Source organism: Halyomorpha halys, unplaced genomic scaffold (assembly GCF_000696795.3).
Source record: "Halyomorpha halys isolate HHAL.00 unplaced genomic scaffold, Hhal_1.1 Scaffold359.1, whole genome shotgun sequence".
Taxonomy (NCBI): Eukaryota; Metazoa; Arthropoda; class Insecta; order Hemiptera; family Pentatomidae; genus Halyomorpha; species Halyomorpha halys.
Genome location: NW_027104882.1, coordinates 296,909 through 313,020, shown reverse-complemented (window position 1 = coordinate 313,020; position 16,112 = coordinate 296,909). Strand labels below are relative to the sequence as shown.

At 30.8% G+C, this 16,112-nt stretch overlaps 1 protein-coding gene across 1 annotated transcript in view; it reads right to left on the bottom strand.

The window, feature by feature from the left end:
* Positions 1-262: 262 nt before the first annotated feature.
* Positions 263-16,112, bottom strand: part of LOC106681679 (arylsulfatase B) — a 29,297-nt gene continuing 13,447 nt past the window's right edge. The window contains exons 5-15 of the mRNA XM_067045664.1: positions 15,632-15,767; positions 14,046-14,418; positions 10,620-10,785; positions 5,631-5,787; positions 4,581-4,651; positions 3,555-3,710; positions 2,695-2,929; positions 2,376-2,536; positions 1,963-2,098; positions 1,284-1,439; positions 263-911 (exon numbers count right to left, since the gene is read on the bottom strand). Coding sequence (XP_066901765.1) covers positions 487-911; positions 1,284-1,439; positions 1,963-2,098; positions 2,376-2,536; positions 2,695-2,929; positions 3,555-3,710; positions 4,581-4,651; positions 5,631-5,787; positions 10,620-10,785; positions 14,046-14,418; positions 15,632-15,767 — 2,172 coding nt within the window. The 3' untranslated portion in view covers positions 263-486. The remainder of the gene's footprint in view (positions 912-1,283; positions 1,440-1,962; positions 2,099-2,375; positions 2,537-2,694; positions 2,930-3,554; positions 3,711-4,580; positions 4,652-5,630; positions 5,788-10,619; positions 10,786-14,045; positions 14,419-15,631; positions 15,768-16,112) is intronic.

Sequence of the window (16,112 nt, the reverse complement as noted above, 5' to 3'; positions counted from 1 at the left end):
ATTTCTCAAATTTTTATTACAATTTAATTTACATAAATGCATATTCCTATTCACTAAAATAAAAAAAACAAGCATACAATTTAGTTAATGATAAAATAAATAGAAACATATCTATATTTACATTCACTTACTGTTTATAAAGTGATTTACTATTCTTTTATCTTCTTAAATAATTTTTATTTCTGTTTTAATAAATTAACATACTTTGTTTTATCTTATTAAACAATTTGTATATATGTACATATGTATAAATTATTTAAACATATATACGTTTTAATAAATTAATAAATGGGTATAATTTTCATTTTATTTATGTTTCATCTTGAGATTGAAATAGTACTGATTTAATATAAATTATTTAATAACAATCTCATTTATATTACTCTTAAATTAAGATTGAATCTTTTATTTTATTAAATACACTAATTACATCAATTTATATTACAATAATGAAAGACTGGTTTTTGATGAACTTATAATATATTTTTAATTATCAGATGTTTCGTTTAGCCAAGGAGACCAATAATCATTCCAATATTTTGGGTCTGAATTAGGATCGTATTTCTTTGCTGTGTTTGGTACAAGATATTTTCTATAGTCATCTAGAATAGCCTTCAAGTTCTCAACTATATCGGTATGGTTTTGTGCCATATTGTAGCATTCCGTAGGATCTTGGTACACGTCATAGAGACAATAATTGTTATGACAATCCTCTCCCACTGAGACACCTTCATCTGGACAGACAGAGAATATGGTTGAAGTGTCCCTTAATTGCCTGTAGTTCTTTGGGACACCACCAAGTACTTTAGCGACAATGCTGTTCTTTAAGTTTGTATCATTGTAACTCATCCAGCGACCGTCCTCACCATAGTAGTTGTCACTAAATTTTTTTTCATTTGAGATTGCATGATCTGAAGTTGAAAAAAAAAAGTTACTTCAAGACTTAAAATTTTAGCTATTGGAATATTAATTACTTAAAAAAATTTTGTGGAATTTAGATCTAATCCCTTTTGAATAACATAATTAGAGGAATATTTCTTGTTAATGATCTAACATATTAGCAGTACTTATTAGTAGTGGTTATTTTAATATTGTAAAGTTTTTCTAACCTGCATTGATAATCTTCTATTTATTCCAAATTTTATGTCGGAATCAATTTCAATATTTTTTTAAAATGTGAAATCTATTATTTTTGCAACTTGATCAAGTGATCTATTATTTTAATTAGTAAATCTAACATAGATTGCTTAGTAAGAATAAAATATTAGAAGATATTAAATTACTTTTGACTAGTTTCCAATTCCCTTTAATGATAGCTTCACAATCACTAACATCATCTATGTCAACGACAATTGTATCTCTTGTTCCTGGTTTAGATTGTGCTAAAAAAGGCCATTGGTTTATTCCATCATGTATTTCTAACTCTTTGGGGTCTCCACCTAAAAAAAAATATGAAACTTTCAAACTATAATTTCTTCTTACTTATGGAAAGTTTTATGTTAATAATAAATACATACATACATCTATCTGCACACACACACACACACACACACACATATACATATATAATGACACTATGACTTAATCAATACAGACTTCTTTGAAATTATAATATTTTGAAAAAATATTATATCAGATGAACTAATTTATAAGGGTTGTTAGAATATTGAGAACTCATTAGAATTATCAAATATTCGAAAATAAGGTGATTAGCTTTTAATGCTTTATTTATTCTTATTTACATAAAAATTAACTTAATTATACTTATTTATGTTTTTTTTACGTACTATTATCATACTGAAAAAAAAGAGATTATCAAGGGTACTAACAAAATTAGTATTGGTGCGAACAAGTTCCGACCTAGAGAAAATGTAGTTATAGCACTTATGTAAACTTAGATTATAATATTATAAATTATACTAATGAAATATTTTAAAGTTGCTAATATCATATACTTTTTACCTGCAGCCGCGTAAAGTGTCGGTAACCAGTCAGTGATATGGAAGAGTTGATCGGATACACGAGATGTTTCTTCAAAAAGAGGACTCCAAGCTGCTGCGATTGTTCTTACTCCTCCTTCATGGATCGATAGCTTCTCCTTTGCAAGATCATCATCAAGGTAATGTGAATTTATAGCAGTTAAAATCCTAAGTAAACTTAATAACTAAATAAACTTTAGGAGCCCTAGTTAAAGTCTTAACTACACTTTTTTTTTTTTTTTAATTACATTTAGAAAACACATTTTTTGTCTTCCTTGACTCCTAAAAGGGATTTTAATGCATAGACATAAATTTAGTAATTTTCGTAATAGAAAAGAATGGTATTATAATTAATAATAATAATAATTTTTTATAAATTTGTTATATAATTCTCACCCCTCTGAGAGGCCAATTGGAACCGCTATTGCAGAAAGTTGGTGATACACTAGGAGCTCCATTGTCCGCAATAAAAATGATGATAGTGTTGTTCAAAATTTGTTTCTTTTCTAAAGCTGATACTATTTGTCCTACTGACCAGTCCAATTCTCTGACAGTAGCTACAGACAGATAGTTAAGATTATTTGAGGAATCAAATTGAAAATTTTATTTGCCTTTATATTTTTATTATAGTCAGACATACATTTTGGTGTGTCCAGACCAATGCAAAACTTTTTTCTAAGTTATATTAGCTTCAAATGGAAAAATTAGTTCTCACCTCTTAAATACCCTCTCTTTGTTGTGTTCTTCACATCAGATGGTGCTTCTCTCTCTACATTGAGGTTGGTAGCGTGGGCTGCAGCTTCAGCAACTATCATTAAGAGCCCCTCAGTACCTTCATGGTCATCGATTATGTTAATTGCTTCCTCAGTAAGCAACTTTGTAAGGTACTTGCCATATGTTGTTCTCCAAGCACCCTCTTCGTTTCTTCTTATATCCCTGCCAGCATTACCCTGAAAAATGTATTACATATTTTCAGTATACTTTACAATAGTAGATTTATCTATTGCATTTAGCAATTTACACATTTTTTTTTTCACACTACAGACCAAGAAGATCCTTGGCTGAACACTATGGATTTTTTTTATAGACACTGCTAGCAGGAGCACAGATAATCAGGAAGGGGTAACTCAACCTTATGTCTCTAAAAACCTAGGAGATCTATACTCATATTTTCAAATATTTTTTAAACATTGTAATTTTTATTGAAATATACTTACATAGGTAGTACCTTCCTCCCATATACATTTATCTATTTAAGTAAAACGGATTGATAGACCCACTTGTGATGTACTTGTTCCCCTCACTATTATTTGTAATTTAATTGACTGTAGCCGATAGCCATTTTTGCTTTCTTTTGATTGGTTTAGTGATCAGCCTTGGGAACATAGAAATCCATTTCCTTCACAGGGCAAATGGTTTAATGGACAAATCCTCCCCATCAAAGACTACTTAATAATTTCTTATAAAATATTTCTGATTCCTTCTGGATCCTTCTGAATGTTTATACTATCTTTATAGTTTTGTAATTATCAAACTCTTTATGATCATTATTTAAAAATATTTCTACCATCTTACCCCATCGTAGTGCGTTCCATCCCAGTAACCGAGAAATCCGTTCAGATAGCCAAAGAATGTGTTAAAACCCCTCCTTGTAGGAAGATGATTAGGAGTCTGAAAGCCAATGTGCCATTTTCCTATCAGATGGGAAGTATATCCCAGAGTAGAAAAATACTGCAAACAAAATAAAAATAGAACTATTTTTTTAAATTTTTTTTTTGATAAGTAATTCATGTTCTATTTATTAGAACAAAGTGAAAACCACCTACTGTTCATTACTGAAATATTTATGTTTTAGTAATCACTTGTACCTATTTTAAAAACAGCAAAATATTTTTTTATTTTTTCACTTTGTATATTCCACATATCTGCTGCAGAAAAAATGGGGAATGAGGAATAACAATGAAATATACCAGCTCTATCAGGAAGTAAAAGTGTCCATGTTTATTATAATACAATATTTAAAATGGTTACTCTATATCATCTCCACAGGATAGATGATACTGGAGTAGGTAAAAGGTTATTTATTATTAACCCAGATAAGATGCGACCAAGAGGTAGACCCAAGCAAGGTCACCCCTTGGATGACAATGCTACAGTTGACCTTAGAAATCTGAGAATAAATGTCAACAAGGCAGAAGATAGAACCCACTCGAAAAAATTTGTTCGACAGCAGGACAGGGGAATCTATAAGCTGCCATGAATAGCTAGGTGATCATAGGCTGCTGTATCAATAAATTAGATGAAGTGATGGTCAGTTGCTTGGTTTAGTATTTTGTTTGGAATGGAAAACTATTCCATTTCATTCTGTTCCAGCCATTAACAGACACCACAGCCTACCACAACTAATACCTTTTATTGATGATTGTTAGGGTTTCTGCCTCTCGGTTGGAATATAGTTGAAATGGAATGAAAAAAACATCACTGGTACCTCATGGGGAACAGAATGTTATGGAAAACTAAAATTTTGGAACATCCCAGTCCCTAGATATAACTAAAGAAATTTTTCAAGTTTTGAATATTAATCTAAATGTTAAACAACACCTCTGGCATTAGCTTAACTCCAGTTCTAAGTCCATCTGGTATACCTGCCACGCATGCTCTACCCTGCATTCCTGCAACAAATGAAATTTGAAATTTATAACTAATATCGTTTATTTGTCACCAGAACTAATTCAGTTGCTTCTCCAAAAATTTGTAAATTTAATTTATTCATTGTTGAACATTATTTACTAGTGAAGGAGTACCCTTGTAAGTAATTATGAGTTATAAAACTAAATACAAAAAAAAATTTACTGTAAAACAATATTGTACACTTAATTTCTAATAAATGCCAATTTTCTGATACACTATTATATCAAGACTACAAAAGGAAAACAAAGTAACTCGATTTTTTTTTGTTTATAATATGATTATCAGTGTTTTCTAGTTGATTATTGGTTGACAGATACAACAGTAACGTCAAAATTGGATAAAAACATGCTTACACGGCTCAGTATCTTTATTGAACTATATTCATAAAGTTAAAAAAATTGAAGATTCAAAGATAAATTTTGCTCTGAATATTTAGGAAAAGGTGAGATACATTGTTTTCCTACTGTAACCTTCATGTATTAGTTCCCTTTTCGGTATTTGACTTATGAAATTTGAGGTCAATTTGATTTGAAAGTAATTAATCATGTCATTAATGAGAAACAATGAATTTGAGGATTCTTATTGTTTTAATATTTGGAACAAAAAATCAAATTAAATATTTTTTTATTAGTTGGTAGAATCACATAATATGTATTCTTAATGTTGTTTTTAATACTGCCTATTCAACTTTGATAAATGGGGATTTTCTTTATCATATTTATTTTTCTTTAAGAGTTTAAGGTTTAAGTTTAGTAGTTTTAAGTAATAACTAAAACCTTATTATACTTTTATATAGTAGCAGGCATTTGAAATTCAATACAAGGATTGAATAGAATCTCCAGTTATTGATTATTGTGGTAGGCAACAATGTTGGTGAATGATGGAATACTGTTGCGAGTACCACTAATTTAATATTAACTATAATATATTTATTTACTACAAAAATAATTCAATATCTACCATTCCTAAATGGATAATCTCCAGTTAGTAGAGCTGTTCTAGAGGGAGAACAGACAGGTTGAGAATAGTGTCTGGTAAGGATGACTCCGTTATAAGCCAAGGCATCAATGTTTGGTGTATCCATATCACCACCGTGGAAGCCAACATCATTCCACCCCTGTTAACATATAACTAAAATAATTCAGGATTTTATAGTAAATGATTATTAAGATATTCTCTGTACTATGTATGTTTGCTCCGCCAACCTCTACAATTTATGGAATTTGAATAGTGATTTTCACAGAGTCATACTAGTGGAATTTGGTCAATCTTTTGAGGGTTTTATAAATTGGCTAATCCTATCCAGTTTTTCTCCAATGTACCTAACTCTGGAATTCAGTGTGAAATAAGGTGGTTTATTTTTTTAAACAGATTTTCATAGTAAATCAAATTTACTATTATGACAAATTCACATTTAGGACTTTTTATGATTTGACGCATTTTGAAGGAGCGCTTTTGAATTATCAAAAACTGAAAACTATTATATGAATTTTGATGATTTCCTGAATTTACAAATTCACTCGACTGTAGAGATTTCAAAGACTTAATTCTTACAAATACAACATTTAGTTTAGTGGTTACTAATATGACAAGTGTTTTGGCCCATGGAGCTAGGTATATGGAAGAAGAAGTGGTAGAGATAGCTATGCTAAAAGCGGAGTGATTTATTAATTTCCAATTAGGTTTGCATAGGAAGGAGGAGGAGGAGAAGCCTGAGAGAACCTATCAAATTGGATATCCATAAGGAATCCATAGGAGGAGGAAGGGAACAAAGAAAATGACATTTAAGAAGGAGAAGTGGGCGTTTTATAGTAACTGACCATTAGATTCGATGAAATGTCAGAAAGTTATTCATTTACAGGGTTTGATGATAACCTCCAAGATATAGCCGCATTCTCACGTGACATTAGACCTAATGTTGTGGACCTAGACTATTTTACACATTTGGACCTATCTCGTGAAATTAGACAATGAATGGAGTGTGAATAACTCAAATAGGTTTCCTGTTCCTATATGAAAAGAAACTTGAATTGACCATAGCGTCAGTATGGGAATGGACAAATTTGGCTATAAATTATAAATAGTTATAATTATCTTTCATATTGCATAAACGTTGCTGAAAATTGAAAAAAAATGTATCAGATCAAATATGTATCCGATATGAAATTATCTTAAAATCTGACTTACAATGAGAATCCATAAAAAAAAAATACTTCATTCTGTTAGAAATTCCAGAGTTAGTTGCAACTGAAAAGGACTGGAGAAATTTAGAAAATCAACAATACCCTACAAATTTTTCGAGTTATACAGGAACGGGGTGAGGTGAACCTGTATACTGGGAGACTCTGTATAAGTATGTGCCTTCATGGTTTTTAAAACTTTTTCTGAAGGATTTTTTAAAACAACAATTATTACAAAAAAAGTATCCTGTTCCTGCTTTTTATTTTTATGATAGTCTTTAACTGCATTTGATGACCATGCAGACATTCCAAGCTAATTATTATTTGGTAATAGAAGCACAGATAAATACTGTAAATCAAAACGATTTCTTTTCAATCTGTGAGATCATACTTGTTGAAATTATTGGTCAATGTTTGGTATACTATTCTAATTTGTATACAAGATTCTTGTAAAGTTTTTATATGTGACATCAAATGAACTTATATCCTGTTTAGAAGCACTAAGATATGCCCTTTCTCCTTCATATTTTATACATTATGTAAGTTAGGCAAGGAAAATCAATTGACTTTTTCAAAACTATTAGTTAAATGGACTACATGCTTTTAAGGATATGTGCCTACATCAAGTCAATTTTTTTTTTATGAGCGATCAAGAAGTCAAGCTTTTCTGGCCATCAAATGAGGATTGAAGTCCAGAAATGCTGATAATTTAAATAACTTTCTTTCTTTTTATTGACAGGACTCATATACTCATTATCTTATATATACTAAAAATGTTAATTTGAACTATAAACTGCTACTGGATATTCTATGTTGACAAAATAGGATTATGGTTGGGATAAGTTGCATGCTGGTACTTAGGGCTGACATTGTTTTTCAATCTTGGCAATCAGCTATTAATCATAAAGGATTAGGAATCCTCACTATCATGATAACCTTGATGTCACATTGAAGTGGTTTAAGAATATTACCAGGATTAAGTTTACTTCCCGATGTTTGATTAATGTGCTTGTAATTGTTTGTTTATTTCTGAGCTGGTTTATGTTGTTTGAAATGTTTTTTTAATCCTCAACATGATGATTTAATTTACAATATTGTAATATAGAGTGGTGTTCTATAATAATGGACACCTAATTTCAGTGATATGGTTATTGCATTGTTTCTCTTTTTTAATTGATGATTTCTTAATTTATTATTGACTTATGTTGTTTTTTTTAAATCGTCAAAAACATTCTGTAGGAGGGAGAGGTCTATTTTCAATTAAATTGTAGCTCTAGATCACCCTCAAGGTATATTATTGGAAAAAAAATCTGGGGCATGCACCGCACAACTTTCACTTAGCACCCTACTTTGAAGTAAAATTAATTCTTGTACATTTCAAAACAGCTATTTCTCTATCAGTATGATAATACTCCCCCATATTATATATTTCAAACATAGGTAAGTGAAAGTAAAACCTGACTGTTGTCATGACTACCATGGAAAATAACTGAAAAACAATAATTATCAAATTATTTCATATTTTATATTTACCCATTGTTTGTTACTATTAACTTTTTTTTAATAAACAATACTAAAGGTACTTAAAAATGTTGGTAGGCTTTTTTTATGTTTTATGTTGCTATGAAAATTCACATTTGAGGGTTTTCTGAGGTGTGAAAGTGATCATCAACTTTGTTCCTGCATGAAATTTTAAAACTTTATTACAGTTTTAATATACAAAAATTTGAAAATTTTTACTCAATTAAAAAAATATTACAAAATCTTTGTTCTGGAAAATGGTGTCTGAAGTGATTGGGTGCTCTCAGCTATTTTTTCCTTTAATTAATGTAAACAATTTTTCTTAGTTGATATTAATCTCTTTTTTATCACTAATAATACTTAGAGATGATTAATTATTTCAAATGATTAAAATTCAAGGTACTTCTGAGGAAGTTTTTTTTTTTTTTAATTTGGCATTGAAGCCCTGTTATATTACAGAATGTTATATCTCAATGAGGATAGCATCTAGCTGATACTAAAGATCACATGGTTGTACACTAATTTACAGAGTTTAATCAAAATCGTTTGAGCTATTTTTAAAAAATAAAAAAAGTGAAAAATCTATATTATTAAATGCCAATTCTAGTAAGTCGATTTTATCAAAAAAGTTGCTGCAACATCCCAAAAATATACCCACCATAAATATGTATGACTTTTCATTTTTAAGCTAGACTGTTCACAACTCATATACCATTTTGGGAGATTTGGTTATTTGGTCTCAGGGGACCTTTAAACATGTACTCTCACAAAATCTTGAATTCGAAATTCACAATAGTTCCCCATATTATATATTTCATATATAGGTAAATGAAAGTAAAAATTTAAAAACATGAAAGTTGATTAAGGTGACCCTGAAGAGATAATTAAGTAGGATCCTAAACAAATTTATTTAAAAATTGTTTACATAAAAAAAACCTCAATTAGTTCATCAAGTAACATCTTCAGTATTCAATTAAACACACTTCTAAACTTTAGCATTTCAGATTTTATTAAAATCTGAATCTCTTGTTGTGATTGATGAGCACGTTGGGACATGGGTCCTATACATAATATTTATGGGTCCAACATTTTAGGTGAGCATTCATCGTGCTAATTTATTGTTTGTTTTGTTACCTTTTTTTCCTATTAGCTTTATGCTTTCCTACCATGCAACATAAAAAAGAGTGTTGGTTCAGCCATTGTGGCAACACAAATTTATCTCCAAAGTAAGTGACCCTCAAAATTCAGTCCTGGAATTGTGAGTTTGTACATTCGTATTTTATGTCCTATATCAATTATAGAGTAGTGTTAAAGAATTTTTATTCTTTAAGAATTATTATTTTTATCTATTTATTTTTTAGGGCTGCCCATAGCTCAGTGGTTAAGACACAGTCTTACCAATTTGATGTCTATTGGCGATGCCGGTTCGAATCCGGCCTGGGACGTTGACTTTTTTCATTGAGTGGTGGTCCCACAAAATGAAGAACTTTGACCCCCAACCATGGTTAGGCAGTATAGGACTCCTTGGCTCCTTGACTCTTGGCCGAAAAAATAAAATAAAAAATATTTATTTTTTATTTGTACATATATTTTTTATAATTCATCGTTATTAATCACTATTGTTCAATATTTATAGCGTTGTAAATAGTTGGGGTCTCTTTTGCTCGAGGCTATATCCATCCCTAATAAGTTGTTAAAAAAAAATCTGACTGCTGTATTAACCATGTAAGGCCAACCAGGGCTCTGTTTCATAATAAAGTACAAACTGATACTATTAGTCTTGTAGATTTAACTTAATTCAATTATATTGACTTGTACAATAGTAACTTGTACTTTAATAGTTTTTAATTCCTGTAATATCACTAATAATCATCCCTATCATGAAAAAATACGTATTAGAATTATTATACCACTAGTTTTTTCACTTGTACTATGAACTAATACTATTAGCTTTTATTATGAAATAGGGCCCAGGGCGATCTAGTATTAAATAAAAATTATAGAGGAATATAAGTATGTAAATGAAAAGTACTGATAGGGAATGAAACCTAAGGGAATGGATTTCCTAATAGATGGGTTGAAATGCATTAAATATGTTTCTTGTTGACTGAGAAATTAAAATGCTATGTCAAGTGGGGTTTCCGTTATACAGAGGTGCACGTTAAGAGAAGTTTCATTTTATTAAAGCAAGCTAAATTGAATAAAAAAAAAAATTAAAAATATTAATAAGTACAATATAGATCCTTACCAGATCATCGGCTATTATGATGACGATGTTGGGCCTCTCGCTCCGTAGCCGAGCCACGAACTGAAGCAACAAAATCAACTCGAAACACAAGTACATTCTGTTAGGCTGGGAACTAGAGTGGCGCGGGCTTAGTGACTTCCTTATATTATATCTCACCTGATAACGTTAATCCTTACTAACTTAAGGCAGCAAATCAATAAGTAGAAATTATAACAAGGTCTGCACTTGTCGAACCTCAAGAGGAATCTGAATTTTCACGCTGATTAATAATGTCAATTATCACATCACTTCATTAAGATTTTTATACGTTGATTTTGTTTGCTTTTCATATTAGGTTATCATGGACAAAATAGTTCTATAATTAATCTACTCGCACATTTTAGACATTATTTATGAATGACTATTCCCAGCATAAAAAATATATAAAAAATGTCGAACTATGACAAATTGCTCTAGTTTGTTAGTATTATTTTTTTTTTTAAAACTTATTTATCCATTCAAGTGTTTCCTGTGACCGGTTTTTTTTATTATATTTTCCTTTTAATCTATGTGTTAGTCTTATTCTCGTAAAATGTATCTATTTGTTTGTTCTTGGTAGACTGATCTACTGCTGTGACTATGAATGATGGTCTGATCTCACATTACCGTCTAATATTGAATTTGTTTAGCGGGTCACTGAAGAGGATCTAAGAGGGTGAATTCCGGAGAGCGAATTTGTTGATCGGGTGAATTGAATAATTGTGAAAGGGTGAAATTGGAGGAGCAGAAATGAGAAAGAAAAATAGGAATGAATAAAACATTTCTATTTGTTGTACAGACCGAAATGGATTGTAAAAGGAAACTGTAGGGGTGAAAAAAATTGTTTATTATATCCTATTATTGTATCTCTTTTTTTTATGATTATACCATGTATGTGTAATGTATATATGTCCGATTACGGATTGATAAGTATGCTGTGTGAGATAGCAACCTAATGTATTTAGGCAGCATAGATAAATAAATAAAGTATTTCTCTCTCTCTCCTCTATGGATACTGGAAGATCATATTAGAATAGACGCATACTTGAGGTGAATCCAAGCTATAACCAGACAAAGCGCGCAGATGTATGAAAAAACATTAGAGAAGCCTTTTAGCCAATGTCTACACTGCAGTTGGGGTACTACACTCCATTATTCCTTTCATGTCATCAGCTGCTTTCTCACCAGCTAAGTTAGGGAAGTTTTATGTTATTGTAAGAAAAACTTCCCTCGCATTTTACATTTTAGATATCAAGAGATTGATTAGGTTCTGTGGAACCGTCTGTAGCCGAGGAAGTTAAGGTGTCACATTAGCAACCATGTAACTGAAGCGGCGACAGTTCGAATCCGGCCCGAGGGAGTTGGTTTTCATTTAGTGGCGGTTTCAAGCTCACCTAATGAAAACTTGACCTTCCACTATGGTTAGAATAGGTAATTAATCTGTTGATATTAGATGTCAGAAATGACAAAGGAGGGGGTACAAAAAAGATTGGATTCCGTGGCTGTGTTTCTGTCTTTAGTCTATTTTGTGCTGTAATATAAGAACTGTTCCAATTTTATGAAATTTTTAAAGATTATGCGGATTGATTTCTAGTTGGTTCCAAATAGATTATATCATAGTAATATCGCTCACACATGCTCAAATATATTTTTGTTGGCACACCTATATTTCGAAAACGCACTTCCGATTTTGGTCCACATTTGGAGGAAAGTTGGGAATTAGTGCTGACATAGGCTGATATAAATTTTAATAAATTCCATATTTACTTCGATATGCATGAGTAAGCGAAAGCAGATTCGAAAACGGAATCGTATCTGATAAAATAGAAATGAAAGCATCTCTAAAAATATCATAAAATTCGTATCAAAGGCTCGATCGATTATACTCAAACTAAAAATTGTGTATAGCCTAACAGACAAAAATGGGACGAAATTTGTTCCTCGATATCCAAAACGCAAAATACGTTAAGAAATTTTCTTAACATAAATTGTTTTAATTGCTTCGTGAATCTTTTTATCCTACCTTCAGTAGTTAGGAATCAAAAACAGTAAGATACTTATTCTTATATGGTTCTGATTTAACGTTAAAACATTAATTTTTAACATTCGAAGAAATTAGTTGATCGTGTAAAGTAGATTGTAGGAGGATAAAGTTGGGAAAAAATGAGTTTTTACTGGTTGCTGTTATTTTTGTTTTAAACTATCCAACAAAAAATATATCGGCCAAGTCCAATACCAGTACAAGTTAGTGTACAAATTTTAATTTCTCAAAAGTAGGTTTGTTTCTTGAAATATATTTTTCTAAATTTCTACAGCCACTTCCAATTTATTACTGGAAAAATTCGTTTTCGAACATTTTTGATAGACCAGAAAAAATTAACTTTATTGACATTTGTGATGGAACTTTTTTTAAAAGTTTCAATGACGTATTGAAACGTATGAAGCCAGGGGCCTTGTTGAAAGGTGTAACCAAAATAAGATGAAAACAATGATCAAATTAATTGCTACATCAGAATAAAATTTTGTTTATAGGGAAAAATTGTTTTAATGATAGAAAAATTAAGACTTTATTTTTTATCTGAAAATACGATTTAAAAAAAATAAATAAAGAAGGCATTCCATTGAATTCAGCACTCTGAATAACATAGGAATTCATGTGAATTACAGAAGATTCAGTGGTTGAAAGAATGAGAAAAATCTATAAAAAGTATAAAATCAGTTAGTTTTCAGTATTGCTAAATAAGTAAATTATTTAAAAATAATTCACTAATTTTATCAGAAGATAGTCCGGGTGGCGGTCAATAAAGGTATCAAAATAGTAACATAAAACTATTTATTGTTAACCAACGTTTTGCCTCACTTTGCACGTCTGGGCTAAATGAAAAACAAGTTGTATGTAACAGTATAACAAGTTGTATGTAACAGTATAACAAGTTGTATGTAACAGTATAACAAGTAACAATGTTTGTATCTATTTTTTCATTTATCCCTGACGACGCCCTGCAAAGTGGGGCCAAAAGTTGGTTAACAATAAAAAGTTTTCTTTTACTATTTTGATAATTTTGTTGACTGAAACACGGACTATCTTTTTCTACAATTGATTTTTAAAACTATTATAAAAGTATAATTTTACATATAGCAATACAAGAAGGGTTATTTTAGGTAATTACGTTTCTATTAAAAACACAGAAATATTTAAGGAATATCTGTATTATAAAATATTTTGAAATATTATTTCCTAATGTGTTTATAACATCAGTTTAATAAAACTCGATGGATACGCACCATCGAGTTTTATTAAACTGATTACACTTTTACACGTTTTATTAAACTTGTTACATAGCAACCCTGTAAATTATTCTTGAATTGACCTATTTCATCCAAGGTGACCAGTAATCATTCCAATACTTCGGACTCGCCCTGCTGTCGAAGAACTTAGACGGAGTCGGTACCAAGCGCGGTCGGTAGCTGTCTATGATCGCCTTGAGGTCAGCGACGATTTGGCTGTTGTTTGGAGCCAGGTTATAGCACTCAGCAGGATCGTTCAAGATGTCGAAGAGACAGTAGCCGGTGTGACAGTCTTCTGCAACTGCTGCTGCTTCGTCAGTGCATGGCCTGTCAAGGGAAGCGGACTGTCTCAATAGTCGGTAGTTCTTTGGAACCGGTCCTACAGTGTGAACCATGATGGTGCTATTCAGCTTCTTAGGATCGTACCTCATCCACCGTCCGCTCTCACCGTAGTAGGCGTCGCTGTTGATCTCTTTTAATTTGGGGTTGCGGTCTGGAATTATTAACATATTTTCTTATAGAAACGTTAAAAATAAAACTCAAGATAAGGACAAAACAATTACTTGCCAGGATTCAATATTTAACTCTTGTTTAAGTTTGTATGTTTTAAAATTCTATGATTTTGTGTAAATACATTGTTTCAAATCTTGTTAATTAACTTCAGCAGTCGATTATTGATTTAACATAGCACAAATATATATTTTTGAAGACATTATATGTCTAGGTAATTAAACTAAAAAGTTTCTGATAAAAATTCTAGAAGGAAGCTTAAATATTTAGGTTATGAAATACTATTCATATGAATTTTTATCATCTACAACCTACATTACTGATATTTACATTTCCTTTCATTTCGCCTAACATTATTTTGTTTCTTTTTCAAATGAAAATAAGAGTAAATTGAGTGTAATGGCCGAAAAAATAAAAAAAATAATAAAACAAGCGTATAGATACCAATGTTTGTTGCTTCCTTGGTTTACCTAGATATTTTTTGTAGCCCAGCAAAGGTGCCAACGAACAAAATGTTTGAGAACCGCTGTTGTAGATAATATTTACCTCACGTAAGGAGACCTATCTATTAAGGGTTTACTTACGCAACCTCGTTTCTGCTGCGGAACCGATTCAAAACTGACCTGGGCGGATGGACTTTTTTTTTCATGGCAGACCCACAATATATGAAATTGTCCTTTCCAAGGTGATTAGAATAGGTTGGTAACCTGTTTGTGTATACTAAAAATTTTGAGATAGGGGATAAAACACCAAAACAACTATATTTATGGTTAAAAAGTATCCTGTAAAAATGTTGCGGTACAGCTGTATATTAATAAATAAACCGGGCACTTACTCTTTATTAGCTTCCATTTGGTTTTTATTACTGCTTCTGTCTTGTCAAGGTCATTGATGTTTAGCAAAATCGTACCCCTCGTTCCAGGCGTTGATGACACCAGCGAACGCCATTGGTTGACTCCATCCTTGATCTCAAGGTCATCTGGCTGGCCTCCTATAATAAATATGATTCCTCTGGGTATATTAGCCTCTTAATATTTATTTTATTTTACGAGACTTTCAATGATATTTGATAGATCAAAAACTATTTAGTCATATTGGATAGAACAGAATGTAAAAATATTTTAAACACGCCATTGATAAAAATAAATCTGAATCAAATTATAGTTATGCTACTTAGCATTGTTGTTCTATATCACCTGCAGCGGCGAATAGCGTAGGCAACCAGTCCGAGATGTGGAAGTACTGCTCTGAGACACGAGATTGCTTTTCGATAAGTGGACTCCACACTGCAGCTACAGTCCTTACACCTCCTTCGTGCAGAGAAGTCTTTTCCTGATTCATGAAGTTAAATATTACTATTCAATATGAGTACGAGTAAATCGTGTTTATTTAGCGGAGATATTTGTGGTAGAAGAAAACACTTAATTAAAAATGTTGCGTTGGTCAACTTCATTGGGTCTCATACATAGCATACTTAACATTAGTAAAGAACAATTTTTTTTAAGCCTATTAATATAAATAGTCACATTATAAAATATTGTAAATTATATGCTAAAATCATTCTTTTTTTTTTATTATTATTTATTATTTTTTCCCTTACATATTTTAATTTTTTTCACTAGCTTTTTATAGTTCTTTATATGTGTGTTTAATTTTTCTATTATTTTAATTTTTAAC